This window comes from Emys orbicularis, chromosome 2 (genome assembly GCF_028017835.1).
Source record: "Emys orbicularis isolate rEmyOrb1 chromosome 2, rEmyOrb1.hap1, whole genome shotgun sequence".
Lineage (NCBI taxonomy): Eukaryota > Metazoa > Chordata > Testudines > Emydidae > Emys > Emys orbicularis.
This window is the reverse complement of record NC_088684.1, coordinates 285,611,055-285,637,636: the sequence shown is the minus strand read 5'-3', so window position 1 is coordinate 285,637,636 and position 26,582 is coordinate 285,611,055. Positions and strand designations below refer to the sequence as shown.

The 26,582-nt window shown below is 41.8% G+C and overlaps 1 protein-coding gene across 2 annotated transcripts in view; it reads right to left on the bottom strand.

Moving 5' to 3' along the window:
• Positions 1-15,964, bottom strand: part of WDR48 (WD repeat domain 48) — a 36,832-nt gene extending 20,868 nt beyond the window's left edge. The window contains exons 1-7 of one of the 2 annotated variants that reach the window (XM_065399042.1): positions 15,856-15,964; positions 14,869-14,947; positions 14,502-14,584; positions 14,233-14,362; positions 6,646-6,734; positions 6,164-6,265; positions 5,299-5,523 (exon numbers count right to left, since the gene is read on the bottom strand). In XM_065399042.1, coding sequence (XP_065255114.1) covers positions 5,299-5,523; positions 6,164-6,265; positions 6,646-6,734; positions 14,233-14,362; positions 14,502-14,584; positions 14,869-14,926 — 687 coding nt within the window. In that variant the 5' untranslated portion in view covers positions 14,927-14,947; positions 15,856-15,964. The remainder of the gene's footprint in view (positions 1-5,298; positions 5,524-6,163; positions 6,266-6,645; positions 6,735-14,232; positions 14,363-14,501; positions 14,585-14,868; positions 14,948-15,855) is intronic. The other variant, XM_065399041.1, reaches the window with a different exon arrangement.
• Between the last annotated feature and the right edge of the window lie 10,618 nt (positions 15,965-26,582).

The window sequence follows — 26,582 nt, the reverse complement described above, 5'->3', positions numbered from 1 at the left end:
TTTCTCAAATACAATATACATTTTTTTCTTCAGACTTAGAAAGAAGAAATTTACTGCTGTAAATTTTTGTAATCCCCCCTCCCCTTGAATACCTACATTACCAGGTACATGGATACATCCAAAGTGCATAGGTTTTTTTGTGTGGAAAGCATTTAGGGAAAAACACGGGTAAGTTAAGAGTATCTACTCCTGAGGGAATTCTGCACCAAAAAAATAAAAATTCTGCATACAATATTTTAAAACTGCAAATTTTGTCAAATACATGTGGAGGCTCCGGCATTGCACTGGGGAGCACAGGCCACTGGCTGTACAGAAGTGGGAGATCATTGTGCAGTTCCCCCCGGGACACAGACTCAGCGGTGAGGCTGCACCCAACCCTGACATAGCACAAGGACCAGGCCCGATCCAGAAACACCCCAGGGCCTTGCACCTCAGTGCCTGGTGCACCAGGTGTGGACAAGCAGAATCCAAGTGTAAAGGGGCCTAGTGTGGGGGGATCCAGGTGTGGGTTGAGAGGGTTCTGTGTGGGTCAATCTGGGTGCAAGCGGTTCAGTGGGGGATCCGGGTACAGGGGGAGGGGGCGGGATCTGGATGCACAGGGGCTTGCTGGGGGAAGGGGGGGGGGTTCTGGATGCAACAGTAATGGGAGTCTGCAGGGATGGTCCAGGTGAAGGTGGTTGGGGCTCAGCGGGGGGGTGAGGGAGGGGGATCTGAGTGTGTGGGGTGGGATAGAGCTCAGCAGGTGGGTCTGGGTGTGGGGAGTTTGGCGGGGTCCAGATGCTGGGGGAGTGGGGCTCAGTGGGGTGAGGATCCAGGTGTGGCGGGGATCTGGGTGCGGGTGGCTCATCAGGGTGGTCCAGATGCACGGGAACTGGGGCTCATGGGGGGCTGTGTGTTTCTGAGTGTGTGTGTGTGGGGGGGGGGGGGGTCGAGGCTTGGCGGGAGGGTCTGGGTATGAGGGGTCTGGATGGATGGGGGTTGGGAGGATGGGGGAGCAGCTCCCTGTACAATGATCCCTTCCCCTGAAGCTGAGGAGCGACAGGTGCAGGAAGCTGGGGGAAGGAGGGGAGTTTGCAGAAGGAAGGCATTCAGCAAGCAAGCAAAAAACAAAACACAAAAAAACCCCACATCCCTTGTACCTGTGGATGGGTCCAGGAGGATTCCCTCATCCCAGATGTGTCTATGACTAATGCCCTGGAAGGTTACAAGGTCATGAACTGTATCTCTTTTTGCATATTATCAGGATACAGCTAATAGTTCAGTAGCTCAAGGACATGAGTGGAATTAGGACTTTCTTGCTAATTGGATGCTGTGCAGGGGAGTAGGCTCATCTGAGCCAATGATGTAGCAATCTCCTCTCAAGTCTGGTAAGTGGCTTCACATATGTACAGGCAGACATATAGCTTAATAATGAGAGACAAGTCTGTACCGTCATAGCTGGCTGCGATTTCACATTGTTCAGTAATCACTAAAAGGGAGGGGAATCTGTCTTCTGGCAAGTAAGCCCTTGCAGTTGTGGACTCTATCCTGGTTCACAATTTACTCTATTGTTTGAGACAGGATAAAATAAATGATAATTTCTTGCAGCTCACCAAAAGGCCCAGCTATGTGAACATAGAGAGAGTGTAGTTGAGTCGTGTCAGCATTCCTTGATGCGATTCTGTCTTTGATCAGCCAGTCATCTATATACAGATACACATAGATGCACCTTTTCCTTAGGTGTGCTGCCACTATGGTGAGGCATCTGACAGAGACTCTGGGTGCTGTGCAGAGTCCAAGGTCAGTATCTTATACTGGCAATGATTTGACCCCAGCATAAATCTCAAGTACTTCTTATGGGCCAGGAGAATGGCAGGATGAAAGTATGCAACCTTAATGTCAAAAGTTATAAACCAGTCCTAAATCTGAAGCGGTAGAATGATGGAGCAAGTGTTACCATCCCAAATATGAGGCAGTGTATGCATTTTGTTCAAACTCCTCAATTGTAGGCCTAGATGAAGATCCCCTTGTTCAGAATAATGAAATATTGGGAGTAGATGCCTCTTCCCCTGTACTCAGGGCATCCTCAAATCCTTGAGGGAATGGAGCACATCATATGTCTGCTTGCTGAAGAGCTTCATGCCCTTAAAGGGTACATCCTCTACTGTCACCAGGACTTTTCAGAATCCCAGAACCCTGTAACTAGGAAACATGGTACATTGCAACTGCTGTAGCCATGGATCAAGAGGCCACCGACTCATCCATTGCCAATAGTAGCGTGGTTTTTGTTACCATGTGAACCTCCTTGATGGAGTATCTTGCATCATCCCCAAGTCCTGAGGAAGCCTAGCTAGGAAGGGGATCACCCTCTCCCTCGTCAATCAGAAAACTGCATTTCACATACAGGGCTTGGTAGTTCACACTATTGAATAGGAGAGAGGTTGATAACTAGGCCTTTTGGCCAAAGAATTCATTTTTGGAGCACTTATCTTTTAGAATCCCCTTGGTGGACCTGTTTTTTTCCCCTTGGACCTGCAGATAACACAAGAGACCCTTACGTTGGTTGCACATAAAATGTTTGAAGCCCTCAAACAGGACTCGATAGAGCTTTTCTACTCACTTTGAAGTAGGAGAAAGGGAGACTGCAGTATGCAACAGACCCTTTGCTGAGTCCAATATATTCTCATTGATTGGAAGGACAATTCTTGTCAGCACCAAGGAAATGAGGTAATTGAACAGGTCTGTGCTTGTTCTTTTGAATCACCATTGTCTCAACATCCAAAGTTTCAGCTATCCTCCAAAACAGATCTTGAGCAGCCCTAAAGTTATTGATGACCAGAGTCAGGGCTGAGGTGACAGCCTCATTTGGGGAACAGAAGGATTCGTTAGATGGGGGAGGCAATAAGAAAGTGTCCTAAGCCACATCTGCTCCATCACAGGGAGGTTCTTCTGGTTCTAGTGTGGAATTCCTAGCTACTAATGCGCATGGTGACTGAGACCTCCTCTTTTCTGGCACACAGATGGAGCTCTACTCTGGGACTTGTGGGCCCCAATAGCACCAGTAAGGCCCCAATGGTAAATTGTACACTTATTGGCCAAACTGTCTCCCGAACCTTCTCTGTGGCTGATGGCTTGCTTCCAACCCTTCATGTTGAAAAGGATTTGGAAGACTTGTCTTTGGAGGAACGCTCTGAGTCTTCCTTATGGGATGAGCCCACTGTGCACTGAGCTGTGCTTGTGCTGAGTGTGGGTACGTCACTTGGTGTCTGAAGTGGATGGCATAGGAGCCAAGTCTCTTTGCCCTGGGGTTGATGCCAATGCACTTGGCGCTAAGGCAGTCTGTGCTGATGGTGCCGGAAGGGTCAGCACTAGCACCAATGGTCTTGGCACCCTTTTAGGGCTTCTTCTCCCTGCTGGCATCAGAGGCACAGTGCCCAGGGGCACTTGCCATAGCTAACTTCCTCAACTCCAGCTTGGAGGATGTCTCTTCTCCAGGATTGGACATGACCTTTATGGATTGCTTTGAGTCCCATCTCTCTCAATTTTAAGGTGTGGAGCGAGAAGCAGTTGCAGAGGGAGCACTTGTCTGGGGGGTGTTCTCTGAGTCAGAAAAGTCATCTATTGTGCCCAATGATTAAAAATATAAGATCATCACATGGTGGGCTAAATTTATACCCTGTGGCTTTACAATCTGCCATACTGGTGGTTGGTATGAACTACTTCACCCTGCTGTGAAGCAGGGTATAGAGGGTCTCCCTATCCCTTTTTCTTTGGAACATCCAATGAGAAATAAGAAAATAATGAGGGTGAAGAATTTCTTCACAAGAGGGTTGAGACTGAAGCTCTAAAAACTACAGTGGGTTGGGCACTGTCCAAGTTCTGTCTTGCTGCCACGGGCAGTAAGAGGGAACTGAGGCAGGATTTCCACTGCTCTGCCCTTTATGCCCTTGGATGGAAGCACAAGGGGGAACAAGGTGCATACACAGCACCCAAGGACACCACTATTCAAACAATTCCGAGCTTGTGTCCAGGACACACACACACACCTATAGTGGACTATGTTTTACAGTATACACTTTTCATATGAGTGAGTTATAGATTGTCTAGAACAGAGGTTCTCAAACTGTGGTCCGCGAGCTCCATTCAGGTGGTCCGTGATAGTTCTCTCTAAGGTGCGCACCTGAGAAGCTGCGTAAGAGAGAATGAAGGGCCACCCACTTTACTAGTGGAGCCGGGCAGGCATGGCTCCACTAATTAGGTGCCTGGACCTTGGAGAAGACCCACATGTAAGGTGAGGTGGTGGCCTTGAAGGGAATAGGGGGTAGCTCGGAAGGTGCAGTGGGGTGAGAAGAGGGGGCGGGGGGAATTTGGGACATGCAGGGCTGTGGCAGCCAGAGAAAGAGGCAACTTTCCCCAGCTCCAGGGCTGCGGCTGCTGGGGAGAGACGGCTCTCCTTCCCAGCCTCAGAACTGTGGCTGCTAGGGTGGAGGAGAGACCCCCCCCACTCCTTTCCAGCCCAAGCTCGGGGGCTGCTGCGGCAGGGGAGAGAGGGCACATCCATTGCATTAGAAAGGTAAGACTACTGATATTAAAATATGAGTTGTGTGCTTTTATTTGTAGAACCAAAAAACATTTAATTTTTTTTTATTTAGCACTTTTATCCAAAGCGCGTTACAATAGTTAGCTAACGGCACAAACAACATTTGGAAAGATCATTACATGTCCTGCTGAGACCCTCAGCAATTTTCAAGTGGTCCGCGAAAAAAAAAGTTTGAGAACCACTGGTCTAGAATACTGAGCAGCATACAAAACTACCAGTTGTTACCCACATCTGATATTGTAGAAAAAAAGCATCCAATTACCGTATTTGAGGAATAGCATGTAACCAACACTGTAACTACAGGATGTTGAAATAAATACACACCAAGGGGGAGAGCCAAGCTGGTTTCCAAATACATGAGTACTTAACCACTAAATCTAACTCTCTTTCCATAATTCTTAATGGAAATAATTCTCAGAGCAACTCACTCTCTAATGCAAGGCTCTAAAAAGTCCTTTTCAGAGAATGAAAATCTGCAAATCGTCATTAGTGTCAAAATTTTACCAGGGATCAAAATTCTCTCTTCAGGACTAGTAATTAGAAAATTTTACTGGTCCTAAGAACAAATGCAATGGTCCAAAGGGTTTCCAGCTTTGTTATGTTATAAGATGGTGTACCTTAAACATCAAGGTCATTCCATTTACCATCTTGCATTTTAGGAGCTACCAAAAGCTCTTATGGAAGATCAAACTTGTAGCAATCTTAAGTAAATCAATTACCTTAAGAACTGGTGCCTTTTCTTCACAGATGAGCACACGGATATCAGGATTTCGTAAATCTGTGCAATAAATCTTTCTGTCTCTTCCTCCTGAATAAACATGAGTGAAGGGTTCATTGACCTGCAGAGCCCAAACACCTTCATCGTGGACTCGATATGTGGCTATACATCTCTGCTGGCCAAGGGACCATAGACGAATAGTTCCATCAGAGCTGCCTGAAAGACACTGAGCAACAAACATTATATTTAAACTTAAACTATACCAGTAACTACCTGGAAAAAAGTGACTATTAAAAAAAAAACCAAACCAAAAAACAGTTCTTATATGGAGGCTCTAGAAATCTTACATTCATATTTTTCTATTAAGACTGTGTTAAACTGAGAATTGCAAATTAAAAATTCTGGTCACATTTTTCTTTACCTGATGCATATATTGTACATTATGTCAACAAGAGAGACGGAGACAAAATAATATTAATTGTTTTATTCCCCCCCACAAGTCTCCCTCCCCCAAACACGAACTAACCTATATTAGTTTACAAGTAAAATAAAGGATAAAATATAAAGATGTGAATTCACAAACTCATTTCTTTAACAATATACTTATGGCAATTCTCTTAGCTACAGGTCACAACTATGCTTCAAAAGTAAAGCGAAAAGTTAGATTATTAATTTAGTTTAAAATATTTAGATTAGAGCACTCACTTTTAGACCAACTTATTTTAAGTTTTATTTAAAAGACTTTCTATATTCTACATAGAAAAACTGGAAAAACTGTTCTGTACTGAAAAAGTGTAACATTTTTTATAGAGCTTTAAAGAAAAACCTTAGTGAAAGATATTTGTGCTTCAAATGAAAACCCATACCTGTGTGCCATCTCTGTTCAACAACAAAGCTTTTACGTTATCCGTGTGCCCTTTAAGTTTCATCAGCTTTGCACAAGTCCTTGGATCCCATACCCTTAAAACCTGTCAAAGCAGATAAGATAATTACATATGTCGTTCTTTTCACACAGGCATTGCCTACATATGGGGAGATCTTTGAAGTAACTCCCATTTCTTCAAATAAGTGATTATTCCAAAAGTTTAAAAAAAATTGATACTTTTGCAAGATACCTATACTTTATTAAACTCACAAACACCTAACATGTTATCTGCTATCAGGAGTATTTGCAGCAGGGATTTTTTTATGTTTTTACAACAAGACCAATTTACTTCAAATCATGACACAAGCTAAACAAGAGGATATTTATTGCAGAGTCAATTCAGAATTAGATTAGAACTCAGTGTCTAATAATATTAGCAATCATTTTACTAAGGTTGAAAGAGTTCTACCAGGTCCTGCTTACCTTTTCAGTGGACCCTGATACAATTACTGTTCCCATTTGATTCATTGCAAGGCTGTAAATGGAATCTTTGTTCCCACTCAGGGAAGAAGCTATTGCAAAATAAGATAACAGTATTAATGCTTTGCTTTCTCCATTTGTCAAAAAGCAAACACTTACCATACACTTGAAAATGCTACACTCAAGAGCCAACTGCAGGTTTTGATTCAGAATGATGGTCCTATATGAAAAGACAGCAGTGTCCCCACCCAACTATCTAGAATTACTTTTAATAGAAAAGAATATGGATAACATATTGCTAGAAAAAGCCTTCTCAATTCCTGATTTGCAATTCTGTAAAAGAATCACTATAATCATGATACCACTGCACCACCACTTATTGGCATTAGGATCATTAGAGTGCTGTCTGCAGTTTCTTCTCTGACCCTCTATGTTAACTCCACGCAGACTATAACATTTTGCATATGGAAATTCAATCCCACCACTTCTAAAATTGTATTTTATAGATTAAGGAACCTTTTCCTTAGTCCTGTGGAGCAGACATAGCACTTTTAGGTTAGGGATGTGTGCACCTGGGAAGTTGTAGTGTGGGGTGGGGATGTGTGTGTCAAAGAACTTGCTGTTTCTCCAAAATGTAGGGGTGTGTGTAGAAGGCTGTAAGGATCCCATCATCAGTGGAGGAGTGCAGGCGTTCCATTCCCCAATACTGGAGGAGTAGGGACACAAAACATCAGAGGAGTTCAGAGTCAACCATCCCTCAAACTTCCTCAGTTTCAGAAAGAAATTCAATAGCTAAGGCAGGGGTCGGCAACCTTTCAGAAGTGATGTGCCGAGTCTTCATTTATTCACTCTAATTTAAGGTTTCGCGAGCCAGTAATACATTTTAACGTTTTTAGAAGATCTCTTTCTATAAGTCTATAATATATAACTAAACTATTGTTGTATGTAAAGTAAATAAAGTTTTTAAAATGTTTAAGAAACTGCATTTTAATTTAATTTTAAATGAAGAGCCCCCCGGATCGGTGGCCAGGACCTGGGCAGTGCGAGTGCCACTGAAAATCAGCTCGTGTGCCACCTTCGGCACGCATGCCATAGGTTGCCTACCCCTAAGGCATAGGCACGACTAGAATGGTGGTAATGGCACTTGACAGCAGTTATCATAGTGTTTATTGCAACAAAAGGTATTGTAGATATTTCTGTACAGTACATAAATTCTCCACCAGGTTTTTAATACATGGCTCACCATGCAGCAGCATAAAGATTCTGTCTACTTGAAAAACTTGTGGCTTCATTTCAGTATCCTCTTAATCATCTGGTATTGTTATTTTAAGTGTAACCTTTCATGCAAAGCCTTTTTTGTCATTTATAATCAATATGCTTTGGCTCAGACTCTTATTGCAGAACCAATGGAAGATCAACAAACAGGACCAAACCCCTCAAGATGAGATTTGCCAACTCAGTCATTTCAAAGTTTATATTAGATGAAAACTGGTCTTACTCTGTAAGTCTAGTCTACAGATATGGAGCAGACATTTTTCTCTTTGATATTAAAAACCCATGTGCTCCCAACTTTGTATGTAATCCATAATATAGATCAGGGGTTCTCACAACAACATTTTTGGTGGCCTCAGAGTGCGGCCACCAACTCTTGCTGGTGGCCGCTCTGACAATTTCCCCTAAAATACTCAATTAACTTTAGGAAAAACAGATAAATATGCACATATACATATCCAAATCATTCTAATTTATTTATGTAGAGCTTTTTTTGCAGACTCAATGATAAAAATAATGTACAGTTGTTTCTCTTCTTTACTGGACTTAATCAGAACAGAAACACAAATAAGGTGCTGTGCACATTCTTGTCTTTTTTTGTTGTTGCTATTTTTGCTTTTTAGGTTACTTTAAAAAAAAAACTTGCTAAGCTAGTAAGTCTGCTGTTGCGAAAAGCAATATTTGTATGTTTGTTAATATCACTTTTCACAACAGACTTACTAGCTAGCTGGGAGGCTGTGAAAAGTGATATTAACATACATACAAATATCAATTGTCACAGCAGACTTACTCAGCCCTGTTGAGCCAGGAGACAAATTAAGCCCTGGATGGGGAGGCGGGTAGGGAGACAGAAGGGCCCAAGGAGGTGAATGGGGGGCCAGGAAGACAGCAGGGGCCAGGGATGATACGGGGGGTGGTAAGCCGAGGGCCGGCATCCACAGCTGGAGCCTGAAGCCCCACGACTGGAGTCTGCTGCCCATCCCTCCAGGGCTGAAGCCCGAAGCCAGAGCTTCACCGCACCCAGGAAGGTGGGGAATTCACTGGCTGCCTGCTTCTCTGACCTTTGTGGCTCCAGAGGAGGGCAGGCCACTGCTTTCACCCCTTCCTACCCCCAGTCATTGCCCATGAGGCTGTGGCAGCAAGAAAAGACCCTGGTGACCACATTTGAGAAACACTGAGTAGATATGCCACATATGTATAGCAAAACAACATGCCTGATTTCACTGAACTTTGCATACATATATTTATATTATATGATATTAGGAAATTACTGTTCTGTTTGCTCAGCAGCCATAATCATATTGTGGTAGGATATTACCAGTCAAAAAAAATTATTCTTCCAGTTTCATAATATGCAGCATTTGATTACATACACAAGTGGGCAAAGGAGAATAGATATCGTGTCTTTTCATTGTAAAGCATCCAAAAGTACAAATCTTGCCAGAAACAGAAATTTCACATCTTCCCTCTTGAAGGTGGCCTTCTTCAGAAGTAAACACTTTTCCATCTGAATTAGAGTGCCTACATCTAGAAAGACTGATGGATACACCCTTTTAACAAGGGTTTGTCTACTATCAGGTTCCTTATACTGTTTCCTTTCAGTCTGGTAAGAAATTTAGGGTCAAATTCTGCCCACATTTACATTTATAAAACCTAGTGAAGTCTGTAGAGTTAGGCAGGAAGAGAGGGTAGAATTTAGCTCTACATCTAGCCCATGTTTCAAAGGGTGTCTGGGGCATATAAGGTATGTTTTTCTCTAGCCCATTAGGAACATTGTTTACTGAACAATCAAGTGCTTAAGAAGAGTGATAAACCAGAGCATTGCATCCGAAGAAGTGAGGTTTTTACCCACGGAAGCTTATGCCCAAATAAATCTGTTAGTCTTTAAGGTGCCACCAGACTTCTTGTTGTTTTTGTAAAACCAGAGCATTTTTTCTTTTGGGAATCTTTAGTGATTGAACTCCACTGGCACACATTTGTTTCTACTGCCTTTGAAGCATTCTCTCTACCTTCTTTGATCTCGGGTCAAAAAATGGCCCTTGAATTATTTATAGGAATGTTCATTTGTTTCAACTTGGCCCAATTTCACTATAGAAGTTTCTAATAAGCCCATCTTCACTTGATCTACAACAGCCTTACAATGTTTTCCTATGAGACAGCTAGTAAATCTCTAAGCTACTCTTGCATCCGCACCCATTAGGCTAGAAGATGACCTATCCACAGTTACTTGTGGCACCTTAGAGACTAACAAATTTATTAGAGCATAAGCTTTCGTGGGCTACAACCCACTTCTTCGGATGCATATAGAGTGAAACATATATTGAGGAGATATATATACACACATACAGAGAGCATGAACAGGTGGGAGTTGTCTTACCAACTCTGAGAGGCCAATTAAGTAAGAGGAAAAAAAACTTTTGAAGTGATAATCAAGATAGCTCAGTACAGACAGTTTGATAAGAAGCAAGTGTGAAAATACTTACAAGGGGAGATAGATTCAATGTTTGTAATGGCTCAGCCATAAATGGCTGAGCCATTACAAACATTGAATCTATCTCCCCTTGTAAGTATTTTCACACTTGCTTCTTATCAAACTGTCTGTACTGAGCTATCTTGATTATCACTTCAAAAGTTTTTTTTCCTCTTACTTAATTGGCCTCTCAGAGTTGGTAAGACAACTCCCACCTGTTCATGCTCTCTGTATGTGTGTATATATATCTCCTCAATATATGTTTCACTCTATATGCATCCGAAGAAGTGGGTTGTAGCCCACGAAAGCTTATGCTCTAATAAATTTGTTAGTCTCTAAGGTGCCACAAGTACTCCTGTTCTTTTTGCGGATACAGACTAACACGGCTGCTACTCTGAAACCTATCCACAGTTGTCAGCAAAGATTACTTGGAAATAGAAACTCCCAACTACTTCAGCAATAACCAGGTTTCAGAAAGAATTACTGGAGTAAACCTTCAAAAACAAAAGCAAAAGAACATTGCCAGACATTTGGGGAAAAAGATAAAATATCCATCTGCAACAACACCAAGAACTGTATACATTCTCTGTCTTTAAAAAACTCGATGTTCCTGCAAACTGTTTATATGTTCTGTTACATTACATTCATTCCAAGCACACAATCTTTAAAACAGGGCTTGAAAAAAATCCACCCACCAGTGATCAGTGAGATACTCTTCTCTAGCGGAGCCTCAGCCATAAATTTCTGCAGAATATTAGCTTTCATTTTAAAAAAAAAGTGTTTCTACCCCTCATGGTAACCTAATCTTCCAATGTGAATTTAAACCAAAGCGACATATTCTTCCTGATTCTACACACACACAAAACTTCAGTGTCTCTGCTATTGCTCACAGCTTTATCAAACAGTGCAGGAGTACACTTAATGAAACAGGTCATTTTCATTGCTGTTATTCAGAACCCTAGGGCAACAACATAGGAGAGACCCACCCATCTTCTCAGCAGCCAGAATGCTCTAGACTAGAGGGAGGAAAAAGAGAAAGTTTCTCTCTTAACTGCTTTATTTTTTAGTGCAGGGGATAATGCTTTGTAGTGCTTCATGTAAGACATCTGCTAAACAGAGGCTGATATTAAAGACTGATTCACAAAAAGATGATCTACAAAAACGAGGAGTCCTGTGGCACCTTAAAGACTAATGGATTTATTTGGGCATAAGCTTTTGTGGGTAAAAAACCCACTTCTTCAGATGCATGGAGTGAAAATTACAGATGCAGGCATAAATATACTGACACATGAATAATAGAATCATAGAATATCAGGGTTGGAAGGGACCTCAGGAGGTCACCTAGTCCAACCCCCTGCTCAAAGCAGGACCAATCCTGTCCAGGGGGGCATTGGCTGGCATCTATCACATTAGTAGATGTGACAGATGCCATCATGTGCCAGCAATGCCCCTCTGCCATGTACACTGGCCAAACCAGACAGTCTCTATGTAAAAGAATAAATGGACACAAATCAGACATCAGGAATGGTAACATACAAAAGCCAGTAGGAGAACACTTGGATCTCCCTGGACATTCAATAACAGATTTAAAAGTAGACATACTTCAACAAAAAAAAAAAACTTCAGAAACAGACTTCAAAAAGAAACTGCAGAGCTACAATTCATTTGCAAATTTAACACCATGAATTTGGGCTTGAATAGGGACTGGCTGGCTCACTACAAAAGCAATTTTCCCCTCTCTTGGTATGGACACCTCCTCATCATTGGGAATGGACCACATCCACCCTGATTGAATTGGCCCTGTCAACACTGGTTCTCCACTTGTAAGGTAACTCCCTTCTCTTCATGTGTAAGTATATTTATGCCTGCATCTGTAATTTTCACTCCATGCATCTGAAGAAGTGGGTTTTTTACCCACGAAAGCTTATGCTCAAATAAATCTGTCAGTCTTTAAGGTGCCGCTGGACTCCTTGTTGTTTTTGTGGATACAGACTCACACGGCTACTGCTCTGATAAATAAAAGGATCTGTTGACAGTGCTTTTCCCAGTAGCTGGGGTTAACTGGGATTCACCAGGGCATTGCTCCTAGACCTCCTCAGTGTTCACTCCCACCTTACCCCGCCCTCTCCTTTTGTATCTATATCTGCCTATATCTGTAGACTATAAAGCTTTAGTCCTTCCATTAGTAGGCATTAGGTATGTTTATCAAGCTCTTCTTTAAAAGATTAATTGTATTCATTTCTGCTTCGGCCTAAATACAGAAGATGGGAAGTACAATATGCAGAAAAAGCACTAAACTAATATCCTATGGGAAAAATACTACAATGTATTAATTGACAAGCTAAGAGCTTTTGAAGCTAAAGCTCTATTCAGTCTAGATGAAATACAGGCTCATTACATTACGTTCAAAGAGATTTTCCCTGTATTCTAGATTCTGTAATTATCAGCTGCTCTAGATTTTTAGCTAAGATTATGTATTGCAATAAACTGAGATTGATTACTTTTTTTATTTTAATGATGAGAATTACCTGAATATTTTATATATACTATTAGTACCTGTTAGCAAATAACAATGCTTTTAGTATATTAAATTCATTTACATATTATTAACTACTCTCCCAAAATCTTTAAGGTATTAGCAAAGAGTGTATTTGAATAGTAAGGCCAGAGTGCTGATCCATAACCTGTGAATAACTTATATTCAGGAATTTCTTATGATTATTAGACTATAATCCATCATTGTTGGCACCTCCTCATCTGTGAGAAAACAGATGTCCAGGACAGAGTCCTCCTCAAACTACCGAAAGGGTCTACAGAGATATAAGCAGGATTGATAAGGAACAATTGTTTTTCTAGAAGTTTTCTGCAATGATGAAATGGGAATCCATTAAAAGATGTTTTGGGAAATGTCGGTTGTCCTAGCTGTTAGGGATAATGATCAGATTAGAATTCCCTTTTTGCTTATCAATCATGTAACCTAAAGATACCATAAAGGAAATTCCATAAGTAACGAGAAACAAAACCATTAAAACATAAGATATAGAGAAATTGATCATGGGAAAATATTTTTCCATCCACAAAAGGGGTTTCTTTGTCTCATACCCTATAAAAAGACAGGTACTGGGAATTAGGTAGAGGATGCAAAATCGTTGGCATCTTACCAGATACAGAGAAGAGAAAGACAAAGGTCATCTCTTTGCCTTACACCAAGTGTGGTAATGCAGTGGCTCTCAACCTTTCCCGACTACTGAACCCCTTTCAGGAGTCTGATTTGTCTTGCATACCCCCAAGTTTTACCTCACTTAAAAACTATTTGCTTACAAAATCAGATATAAAAATACAAGAGTCACAGCACACTGTTACTGAAAACTTGCTTACTTTCTCATTTTTACCATATCATTATAAAATAAATCAACAAATAAAAATATTGAACTTACATTTTAGTGTATAGTATATACAGCAGTATAAACAAGTAATTGTCTATATGAAATTTTAATTTGTACTGACTTGGCTAGTGCTTTTTAATGTAGACTATTATAAAATTAGGCAAATATCTTGATGAGTTGATGTACCCTCTGGAAGATCTCTGAGTACCCCAGGGGTACATATACCCCTGGTTGAGACCCACTGTGGTAATGTATCTATTCTTTCTGTATAGTGCTGTACTAATCTCCAATTAATAATCTTTGATTAAATAATTCCACTTGAACCTGTTATTTGATAATTTCAAATTATTAAATTCAAACATGTAACAATACACACACAAAAACTCGAGTTTACGGTCCTAAACTGAACTAGTGGAAAATGTTAATAGATGCGTTATATTTTAGTTTTTCCCATGTACCTACTTGTGACAGTGTTGTTTGAGGCAGTCAGTGCTGTTAGAGTATTTACATCCCAGAGGAATATCTGTCTGTCCAGCCCGGCAGATGCTACCAGTTCTTTATCTTTTGCATATGCTAAGGCTTTCACATAATCCTACAATAAAATGGGTACAGTAACATGACAATACAGAACCAGCAAATAACCTTCAGTATGAAGTCTGCATCTAAATATGTACACTATATTTTTTAGAACAGTAATGATCATTTATGCAATTATAATTCATGCTTTTTACCTTATGTGTCCTTAGTGTTGACATGCAAAATCCCTTATGTGCATTCCACACTTTAACAGTAGTATCTGAAGAAGCAGATATCACTAAATGGAAAAGATTAGTACATTTTAACAGATTATTTCATCAGAGCATGTGAAGCTCTTAATATCTTTTAGTTTCTCTTTAAAAATTAGAGGAATTGTATATCTTTGTTGTTCATACAATACACTTTACCGAAACTTATTTTATATACTAAGAAAGCATGCAAAAAGTTACAAGTTGTAGCAAGTGAAGCAGTAGGTAACAGTCATATACTTAATAAATTTTTGAATGCCATATTTTCCCATTTTATACTATTAAATACTGTACAAAGTAAATAGATACTTACATGTTTTACCATTGCAACAAAGTACAATATCGTTTACCCAATCAGTGTGATGTTCCATAGATGCTATATAAGGGTCTTGCTGGAATTAAAAAATAAATTGTATGAGGTCCCTTCAACACTGGAAAAGACTAAACTGGTTTTTGGATTCAGTTGTGATATCCCCTTCTACCTCTCATGTTGATTAGCAGTTACTTCAAATAGTCCCACTGAAGTCAAGTGGGCTACTTGTGATAAGAACTACCCAGCAATATGAGTAAGTGGGTCACAATTTGGTCTTTAGTAGAACTCATATTTTAAAATACTTTATATGTGGAATAGATGTTACATTAAAGTTTAATCTCATACCGTTTTAGAATTCTTATTTTTGTACAGCATGACAGCTGTGCAAGACACCAAGTAAACTTGAGGAAAGATTCCTAAGCAAAGGAGCTCACAACTTAAAATCCAGTAAAACTGCTGTGCTAAGGACCCTCACCACCTTGCAAGATCTGACCCTAATTAAGGCAGACAACAGGTTAGTAAAACAAGTAACATGCCAGGGGAGAAGAATGGAGACAGATCCTGATAAAATAAAGGGGAGTGGGAAAAGCAGAAAAAGGGGTCTCCTTAGGATACACACAAAATATATGATCAACCTAAATAGCAGTAACCTATGAAAAAAGTCTAGATCCTTCAAAATAAGTACATTAATTAGCAAAGCAACTCCATAATCTTACTTGATGTAATTTCCCCCCAACTATATACTTTTATGATCTACTTTTGTTGTATTCTCTTAACATAGAAAGTAAGCAATTTGGGTTATGAATCACATCTTGTTTGTAAAATGCCATGCAGTTTTTAATAGTATAAATAGTATAAGGATAGCTACAAACCCTTAGCAAGATGTCAACATTGTAGTAATCTGGTTTAAATTAGTCAATCTGACAGAGTCTGCTAATGTAAAAAGTGACTTTTTAAATTAATAAAAGACTAAGTCTCTTTGCTTACCTTGTGCTGATTGACACTCCATATCCTTATTATAGAGTCTCGACCCGCTGTGAAGAGTCTGTTTAATGCTGGATCCAGCTGGAGTGCATTTACACCATTTCGATTATACTTCTCTACCTCATCTCTAATCACATAGGAGACCTAAAATATATTTATACAAATCTGATTATGGTATTCAGATATTTAGTCTACATGACAGAAGTGACTCTATAGCCATTTCATTTTTAACAGCACCTTCCATTCAAAAATCTCAAAGAATTTTACAAACATTAAATAACCAAGTCTCAACACCCTCTGTGAGACTGACAACCATTATTCCCAATTTACAAATAGAATAACTGAGGCACAGAGAGGTTAAGAGATTTGTTCCAAGTCTCAAAGATGACTGGAACAAAACCAAAAGGAAGGACAGTTCAGTGGTTAAAGTGCTAGCCTAGGCATTGGGAGACATGGGTTTAATTCCCTGTTTTGCGACATAGTACATGTCCCCGGGCAAGGCACTTAGTCTGTGCCTTGGCTCCCCAGTTGTTAAGTGGGGATAACACTATCTCTTTACCTCGCAACATTTTTGTGAGGATAAACACATTAAAGACTATGAGGTGCTCAGGCAACGGGGGCTATAATATCTAAGGCTAGGTCTACACTACAGCGGGGGTCCGACCTAAGATACGCAACTTCAGCTACGTGAATACCGTAGCTGAAGTTGCGTATTTTAGGTCGGCTTACCTGGCTGTGAGGACGGGGGAAAGTCGACCGCTGCCGCGCTGCCGCCGACTCCGCTGCCGCCTCTTGCCGTGGTGGATTTCCGGAGTCGACGACAGAGCGATCAGGGATCGATTTTATCGCGTCTTCACTAGACGCGGTAAGTCGATCCCCGATAGACCGATTGCTACCCGCCGGATCGGCGGGTAGTGAAGACAAAGCCTAAGACTAAAAGAACACATCTCTCCTTACTCATAGTCCTGTGCTTTAAAAGGGACACAAACTTGAAAATTATTTCCTTCGAAAAAGTCTACTGTTACATAGAACTCATAAGATTACTATACATGAAAAATAGTTATTTTTCCAGTTTATTTACTTTTGCATTTGACAGCACTGTGCATATTGTTCATTAAACTATTTTGCTGATGATCAGCTGTATGTCTGTCTTATGCACTATCATGACATCACTCATGAATAGCAATGGAGGAAACGTACATGTTTGGTGTCAAGTATCAGGGGGTAGCCGTGTTAGTCTGTATCTACAAAAACATCAAGGAGTCTGGTGGCACCTTAAAGACTAACAGATTTATTTGGGCATAAGCTTTCGTGGGTAAAAACCTCACTTCTTCAGATGCAGCATCTGAAGAAGTGAGGTTTTTACCCACGAAAGCTTATGCCCAAATAAATCTGTTAGTCTTTAAGGTGCTACCAGACTCCTTGATGTTTTTACATGTTTGGTCTTCCACAATCTCTACAAGATGTAATAACATGATTTTAAGGTCTGTTATAATACATCCTGTCACAGCAAGAAACACGTGCATACACAAGTGTTTCCAACACCCGTAAACTTTTTACAAGAAGTAAACATTCGGTCCCTGCATTATTACCATATATACTTGATCATAAGCCAGTTCGTTTATAAGCCGACCCCCTCCTCCCAAGATGGATAAGTAAAAATGGAAAATATTTATGACCCATTCATAAGCTGACCCTATAATTCAGGGGTTGGCAAACTTTGGCTCTCGGGGCATCAGGATAAGCTGCTGGCGGGCCAAGACGGTTTGTTTACCTCGAGCGTCTGCAGGCACGGAGGTAAACCTAAGTAAATAAAGTGTCCCAGGCCACCAGCTGCTTACCCTGATGGGCCGCGACAGCAACTGGTGGGGAAATTTGGAGGGGTGGGGGAAAGGGGAGAAGCTGGGGGTCACGGGAGTAACCCTTGTGACCACCCCCCACACTCCCCATCCCATCCCTTCCCACCTTAGCTGGGGCGGGCCAGGGAAGGATGTCTGTGGCCTGGCCAGAGCTGCTCCGGCGGGCCGGGCCAGGCGGCGGGGCTGCAGCGTGCTCCGGCGGGCCGGGCCGGGCCAGGCGGCTGCAGCGTGCCAGCCCTGGAGCTGCAGCTGCTTCGGAGGCTGGAGGGAGTGCAGCGTGGCCAGAAGCAGAGAGACTCTGGCCCCGCCTCTTCCCTTCTGGCTCTGCTGCCTCTCCTTGCCCCCTCTGTTGGGGAGAGGGACTGTGTCCCACCTCTCCCTCTCTACACCTGTTCATAAGCCAACCTCCTTCTTTGATGCTTCCCTTTCTTACTAAAAAAATTTGGCTTATGAATGAGTATATATGGTACTTATCTATTACGACAGTGCCAGGAGACCCCAAACTAGATCAGAGACCCCACTGTGCTAAGGTCTTGAACAGATACCTATTAAAAATACAAAAAATAAAACATTCCTCCCCCCACAGTCTTCTTGTTCATCAGCCACCCTCCTTCCCTGGTATAGCCCCAAGCCCCTCTCCCACTTGGTTCCATCCTTTGTGGCCTGGCTCTCAATACTGCTAGATTCTCCCACCTACTTGGATCCCATCTACAATCTCTCAGCTCCTCCTACTAAGGTCCCCACAATATACCCTGCCTCCTTACTCCGTCACAACAATCCACCACCTCCTCCTGGGGGCTGGGCCCATCTTCTCACCTGCACTACCTACCACCCTGCTGTAAGGATGTTTTTTCCTGAAGCCATACTGTAAGGTCTGAGGCCTTTATCTGCAGCCAGATTAGGAAAGGAGCAGCCATGAGCTAAAAAGCAGAATGTGTCATCCTCACATTCCATCTAAATTACATTAAAACAAAGTAATAGCGGGCTGTTAAGAAGGTGATCCTGTCCTAATACAGACTAACACGGCTGCTACTCTGAAACCTGTCCTAATAGTAACCACCATCACCAGATAAAGAAACAGATCTTAAGATGGGTAAAGAAAACTTTGCTCGATGGCATTCTGTCTGGCAAGAAATCACTTATCAACGGTTGTGATGGTAAAATCTATCCTTCTATTGTTTTGCCTGCAGGGTAGATTTGATTTAAATCACTAGTCAGGAAGACTCGATTTAATCAAGGTTTTCTACATAAAAGTGCATTCTTGTTGGTTGTTATAACCCTAATACATATTCTTCACAACTCAGAGATAGATGTAAGTTTCATTTTTAGAAGGTATACACTATACATTTTTAAACAGTGATTTATTTTGAAAACTTTTCAGTTTAGTTTTACAGCTATATCAGAAAATGAATGATTGGTTATTTCATTTACCAAAAGTAATTGAAGCAGATATTTATGAAGTCATTGGGAGGTGAACTATCTCCAATTCAACAGGTTAATCATTAATATTTGGAGGATTTTCTTGCCATGCCGTACTGGGAGGAGAACATAAAATAATTTAAATGTCTGTCTGGTTATTTAACTAAAACAACAACGTATGTAGTCTGGATTTTTTTCTTCAACAGCAAACATATAATATTTTAACAAAAAAGCATATGTCCCTCGCTTCTCACATTTATCTCCAGACTTTTTCTTCTTGTCCAGATCTATTCCGCCCCCCAAAATCTTCTATTCATTGAACTTTTTGAAACTTTGCACTTTTAGAGAGAGGTACAAAGGGATTGACTCCGTGTACACAAATTTGCAGAGGGACAATAGAGTTGAGGTCTGTTGTTTCTCACCTCTCTATATTATTTATTTTTTTAAAAACATTTTTGCTGTTAACACACGTTACCTCTGGAGACACAAATCCAGAGTTTGAGAACTGCAAAACTAAGCATCTCTAATGGTATCTTCTAGACTGAGCACTGAGTCCCATTGGGTAGATAGAAAGATTAACCTAAATACAGTAACTCCTCGCTTAACATTGTAGTTATGTTCCTGAAAAATGCGACTTTAAGCAAAATGATGTTAAGCGAATCCAATTTCCCCATAAGAATTAATGTAAATGGGGGGGTTAGGTTCCAGAGAAATTTTTTTCACCAGACAAAAGACTATCTATCTATATATCACAGCAATGATGATTGTGAAGCTTGGTTGAGGTGGTGAAGTCAGAGGGTAGAAGAGGGTGGGATATTTCCCAGGGAATGCCTTACTGCTAAATGATGAACTAGCACATGGCTGAGCCCTCAAGAGTTAACACATTTTTGTTAATGTAGCCTCACAATCTACAAGGGGGCACTAATGGAGGGAGGGGAGACAGCATGGCAGACAGAGACAGATACACACACCGTGTGTGTGTGTGTGAGAGGTGTGCATTGCCCCTTTACTTACGCTGACACCCACTCTAAGTACATTGCCTTTTTAAGTAGATCAGCAAGTTGAGACAGCAGCTGCTGGCAGCAAGCTCCCTCTGTCCTGAGCCCTGTCGTGCCCCCCCCAATGGAGATGGGCTAGGCGGGGGGCAGGAGCAGAGGGGAGGGGGACACCCTGCACAGCAAGCAGGAGGCTCCCGGGAGCAGCTCTAAGGCAGAGGGCAGGAGCAGCACATGGCAGTGGGGGGAGGGACAGCTGAACTGCGGTCAATTGATAGCCTGCTGGGCGGCTGCTGCACAGGGAACTTAGGGGAGTGGGGAGCTGCCGGTCCACCCTGGTTCCAAGCCCCCACCAGCTAGCTCCAACAGGCTGCTCTTTCTGCAAGCAGTGGACAAAGCAGGCAGCTGCCAAACAATGTTAAAAGGGAGCATTGTGCAACTTTAAACGAGCATGTTCTCTAATTGATCAGCAACGTAACAACGAAATGTTAACCGGGAGGACTTTAAGTGAGGAGTTACTGTAATCTATAAAGAAGCCTGTGGAACCCCATAAGATTGGGTCCCTAATCCATTAACTATTAGAACTCATTTACAAAACTTTTTTTAAACCATTACATGAATATATTGTCTCATACTATAGAATTATAATTTATAATCCCTATTCCATGATGAGATATCTTTGAGCTATAATGTATATTAATTAAAACTATTTTTAGATTGCTTTTTGAGGGAAAAACCTTTTTTTATTTAAATCAGATTTTTTTTGATTAAAAAAAACCCTGATTTGTATCACTGATTTTTATCCACCGTGTTTGCCTGTATGGTTCCTCCTTCTCTATTGTTTATCTGTATGGCCTCTGTCTGGTTCTTTGATTGTTTCTGTCTGTTGCATAACTAATTTTGCTACGTGTACATCAACTATGGTGGTTGGGGTATGCTTGGTTAAATTGTTTTACAATGTTAAGATTGGTTAGAAAATTGTTTAGTAAAATGATTGGTTAAGCTACAGCTAAGAAGGACTCAAGTTTCACTATATAAACTGGGGTCCAAAAGGAAGTTCTTTGGAACCAACTCCAGGACACAGCCCCAAAATCAGAGCTGCCAGACCTCAATACTCTGCTAATGACACCGTGCAGAAGCTGGAGTTCCCCAGATGACCTGATCCTGACTGGCCATCAAGAAAAGTTCATCTGCCTTATTGGGAGTGGTGAGCATTGTATGCTTAGCGTGTGCATTGTTTTAGTGATTGTTAATAAATAGAGGTTAAGTAGAATATTACTGTGTAAGGCTCTTTCACTGGTAAAAGACCCCGCAAACCTGCCGAGTGTAAGGTTACGCCTTAAGCCCGTGGAAGGGTAAAGGTGGGTGCCCTAAAGCAGGGGTGGGGAACCTCCAGCCCACGGGCCAGCTCCGACCCACTGCTTCATTTCATCTGGCCTGTGACAAGGCTCCGCGCTGCGTGCTGGAAGCCCTGAACCTCGGCACCCCCCCGTGGGGCTGGAGCCATGAGCACCAGCTCGCCCCACTGCGGTGGGAAGCTAGGGTTATGAGGCTATTAAAAGTCTGGTCAGCTGCGCGCAGCTCCCGGAAGCGACTGGCATGTCCCCGTGGCCCCTCGGCACAGGGGCAATCAGGAAAGCTCTGTGTGCTGCCCACGCCCCCAGCGCCGGCTCCGCAGCTCCCACTGGCTGGGAACTCCAGCCAATGGGAACTGCGAGGGTGGTGCCTGTTGGTGCGGGCAGCGCGCACTGTGCAGAGCCCCCTGGCCCCTCCACTTACGGGCTGGATACGTCGGCCGTTTCCGGGAGTAGCGCAGAGCCAGGGCAGGCAGGGAGTCTGCATTAGCCCTGCTGACCGGGAGCTGTCTGAGATAAGCACTGTCCAGCCAGAGCCCGCACCCCAAACACCCTGCCCGAGGTCGGAACCCCCTCCCACACCCTAACTCCCTCCCAGACTCCACACCCACACCCCAACCCAGAGCCCGCTCCCGCACTCTAAACCCCTTGGCCCAGCCCAGAGCCCCCTCCTGCACCCCAAACCCCTCATCCCCAGCTCCACCCCAGAACCCACACCCCCAGCCAGAGCCCTCACTCCCTCCCATACCCCAACCCCCTGCCCCAGCTCGGAGCCCCCACGGTATCCATAATACAACACCCTCCCGCACCCTGAATCCCTCATTTCTGGCCCCACCCCAGAGCCTAGGGGAAGCGCCGAGCCTCTGTGCCTCCCCACGGGGCTGTATGTGGCCCGTGACTGATTTTTTTTCTGTGGGTCAATGGTCCCTGATAGAAAAAAGGTTCCCCATCCCGCCCTAGAGCGTAACGTTATGCCCTGAGCCCTAGGAACTGGGTAAAGGTGAGTGCCATAGGGTGTGCGAACAACAGAGAATTTTGTGCAGGTAACACTGCCATGTTCTGTCAGTTATGTGCTGCCATCTAGTATGTATTTATGATTTTCTTACGGCTCTAAATCAGCATCTTAAGAAGAAAGATGCTGTCAGTCTGGAGACACGTCTTGTTATCTTCAAAGATGACATGGACAAAAGTGTATGGCTTGGGGTAAGAGAACAAGTAAAAGGGAAGAAAGTGTGGGATTTCTGCCTACAGCATCAGAAAGCCTTGTGATGAACACAGATGGGTATAATGATGTTTCATTTATGTAGTTATTTTTGTAGCATAGGTGGAGGCTGTATAGTGTGCTACTCCTCTACTCCTTAGCAAAACCTGAACACACTGCCTCTACATTGTTAAGAGTCCTTGCTTGACTGGTTGAACAAGAGAACATAGTATTAAATAAAAGCCAGGTCTGTATAACAAGACAAAGCTCTAGCCAGCAAATAGATAGTTTTCAGATTATTCTTATTCAGTCCATGAAGATAGGCAACTTTCCTGAAAAACCAGAGTAGAAACAATTCACACTGTGTTAGCTACAAGATGCTGGGTACTGGCAGCTCAAACTAGAGGATCACGCTCATCAGGAAGAAACAGCCTTTCTCCTAGTGACATACTGCTATAGTTGAGATCAGCAGAGGCACTCAAGTTACAGCACCTCAATGTGAGAGGGAGATGCTGGCAAGGTGTCCACTATAAGTCATCCTTGATTTTGGAACTTGCTCCTCCTCCGGGGTCTTTCAGAGCCTAGATTAACCAACCTTCTAGGCACACGGCAAAGCCTATCATTTCCTCACCTCCCACTTCACTAAGGATGTTTTGAAGGGTATGGGCTGACGTGGACATGTTTATGGGTAGTCCTTTGTTTACGTTCATGTTGTAATTTTTAAATTTATGTGACAGGCACCCAGAGCACTGGATGGGCACCTGTAATTTTATTAAACATTAAAATTAAAAATAAACGATAGCCCCTTCCAGTAGTACCATTTGTGAAGAGTGTTTGGGGTGGGAGGATAACTGGTTACTTTTGCATGTGAGTGAGACTTTTATGAGATTAAGTGAAGAAAAGATTAATATATTTCTTGATCAAACCCACACAAGCAAACCTGCAAAACTTAATCTTATAGCTGCTTATCTCTTCTCATGCTAGGTTTCCCCACCAACCAGCATACAATTCTTATATACTACTGGCACAGATAAACTATGGTAATGAAATCATCTCGTACAGATAGGAGATAATAAGATAGTCATTTCTGCTTTATTCTGTGAGTGATCAGGCATGACAATTAAATTATTCTGCTCTAGAGGGTCCTTGAAATATTAGTTGTTGGCTAAGCAGTTGCTTTTCACATTGTTCCCTAATCAGGTGTGCATTTGAACAACTGAGAACTGTTAAGGACAGTTAACTTTTGTCACTAGAATGCTCATCAGGAAGAGACTGTACTTGTTTCCTGGTTTCATAAAATAGCAGCCATATAAAAAGATTTAAATAAGGGTCTCTCAAGTTCCTTTCAGCCATTAGACCTGAAAACATATTGATCTAAATTCGAAGTGAAAATACAGGGGAACTCAGGCAAACCAAGGCATGATACTATTAAGAAGCCACTGCAGACTAATACAGCAAAGCATTGCCTCTTTTTCAGTAGATTGTGCAATCGTACAATACCTGAATAAGTCAACAATTAAAGCAATCAAGACCAACAACAAAGAAAATAAAGACATAGCATCTTTATGGACAGAAATTCCATGTATGAATAATAAGAGTATAGGAGGACAAATATACTACCTACCACCTCAAAAGGATAGTGATTTTGAAATACTCAGGGAGATTAGAGAGGCTACAAAAACAGAAAACTCAATAATAATGGGTGATTTCAACTTTGCCCATATTGACTGGGTACTTATCACCTCAGGATGGGAGGCAGAGATAAAAATTTTAGACACCATTAATAACTACTTCTTGGAGCACTAGTCCTGGAACCCACAAGGGAAGAGGCAATTCTTGATTTAGTCCTAAGTGGCACACAGATCTGGTTTAAGAGGTGAATACAGCAGAACCACTCGGTAATAGCAACAATAATGTAATTAAATTTAACATCCTTGTAGGGAGAAAAATATCAAAAAAAAAACCCCACCACAGTAGCCTTTAACTTCAAAATGGGGAATTACACAAAAGTGAGGAGGCTAGTTAAATGGAAATTAAAAGGAACAGTCATAATAGTGAAATGCCTTCAAGCTGCATGGAAACATTTAAAAAACCCCATAATAGAGGCTCAAATTATATGTATACCCCAAATAAAAAACAAAAAACAGTAAGAGCCCCCCCCCACCTCCCCAATGCCACCATAGCTAAACAGAGTAATAGAGAAAAAAAGACATCCTTTAAAAATTGGAAGTCAAATCCTAATGAGTAAAATAGAAAGGAACAAACTCTGGCAAGTCATGTGTAAAAGTATAACTGGAAGATCAACTAGCAAAACACCAAAACTAACAGCAATTTTTAAGTACATCAGAAGCAGGAAGGCTGCCAAACAATTAGTTGGGCCACTGGACAATCAAAGCGCAAAATGGAAGACAAAATTCACTGTTGATAAATGCAAAGTAATGCACACTGAAAAACCTAATCCCAAGTATATGTTCAAAATGATAGGATCTAAATTAGCTGTTTCCACAATCTCTTGAATGCTGTCTTTTTGGATAGTTCTCGGAAAACATCTGCGCAATGTGCGGTGGCTGTCAAAAAACGCTAATGGACTGCTAGGTACCATTAGGAAAGAGATAGATAAGAAGACATAAAATATCATAATGCCATTACATAAACGTGTGGTACACCCACATCTTAAATACTGCAGGCAATTCTGGTTACACCATCTCAAAAAGATATATTAAAATTGGAAAAGGTACAGAAGTGCAACAAAAATGATGGGGGTATGGAACAGCTTCCATATGAGGAGAGATTTAAAAGACTGGGACTGTTCAGCTTGGAAAAGAGATGATTAAGGGGAGATATGATAGCCATCTATAAAATCATGAATGGTGTGCAGAAAGTGAATAAGGAAGTGTTATTTACCCCTTCAAATAACACAAGAATCAGCGGTCTCCCAATTAAATTAGCAGGCAGCAGATTTAAAACAAACAAAAGGAAGTATTTCTTCACACAACAGCACAGTCTACCTGTGAAACTCATTGCCAGGGGATGCTATGAAGGCCAAAACTATAACTGGATTCAAAAAAGAAAAAAAAAATTAGATATGTTCATGGAGAATAGATACATCAATAGCTATTAGCCAAGAGGGCAAAGCCTCTGACTGCCAGATCCTGGGACTGGATGACAGAGAATGGATCGCTTGATAATTGCTCTGATATGTTCATTCCCTCTGCAGCATCTGGCACAAGCCATTGCCAGAGCACAGGATACTGGGCTAGATAGACCATTGGTCTAACGCAGTGTGGCCATTCTTAGGGCATGAACGTAGGATACTTAAGACAGGCCTATACTAGAAGAGGTTTGCTAATATAGTTATACCTGGGGAAACTGGGGGGGAGGGAGGATATTATCCTCATTTTCCAGAGGGCGAAACAGAGGTAAAGAGGATAACTCACTTGTTTGTGCTCACATAGAAAATCCAGAAGACCTAGGAACAGAATTTTCATCACCTGACTACCACTTCAGGGCTTAATCACACGATTACTTTCCTCCCACAAGTGTCAAAGTGGAAAAAAGGGACTGTAGTGTCATGTGAACTTAACAGGTAAATGAAATGTTTTCAGAGCAAGAACTATCTGAATTTTTTTTTTAAAATAGAGACAGCCAGCAAAGTCTTGTCAGCAACAGCAAAGATACATGTGCTGAAGCCTACTGTCAGCAAGAGGTAATTTTGCTACTGTTGACAAGGCTCAAGAAAGCTTATGATAGGTCACATGCTCTTCAGATACCATCAGAAGGTAGAATTTCAAACAGACATTCCCGTCTCACCTAAGAAATCTTTACAACTTTTACAATACCTCTGTAGTAAGTTTCCCCCTCTTTAAAAAGAAAGCTATTCCTGACAAGTATATTTTAAGCT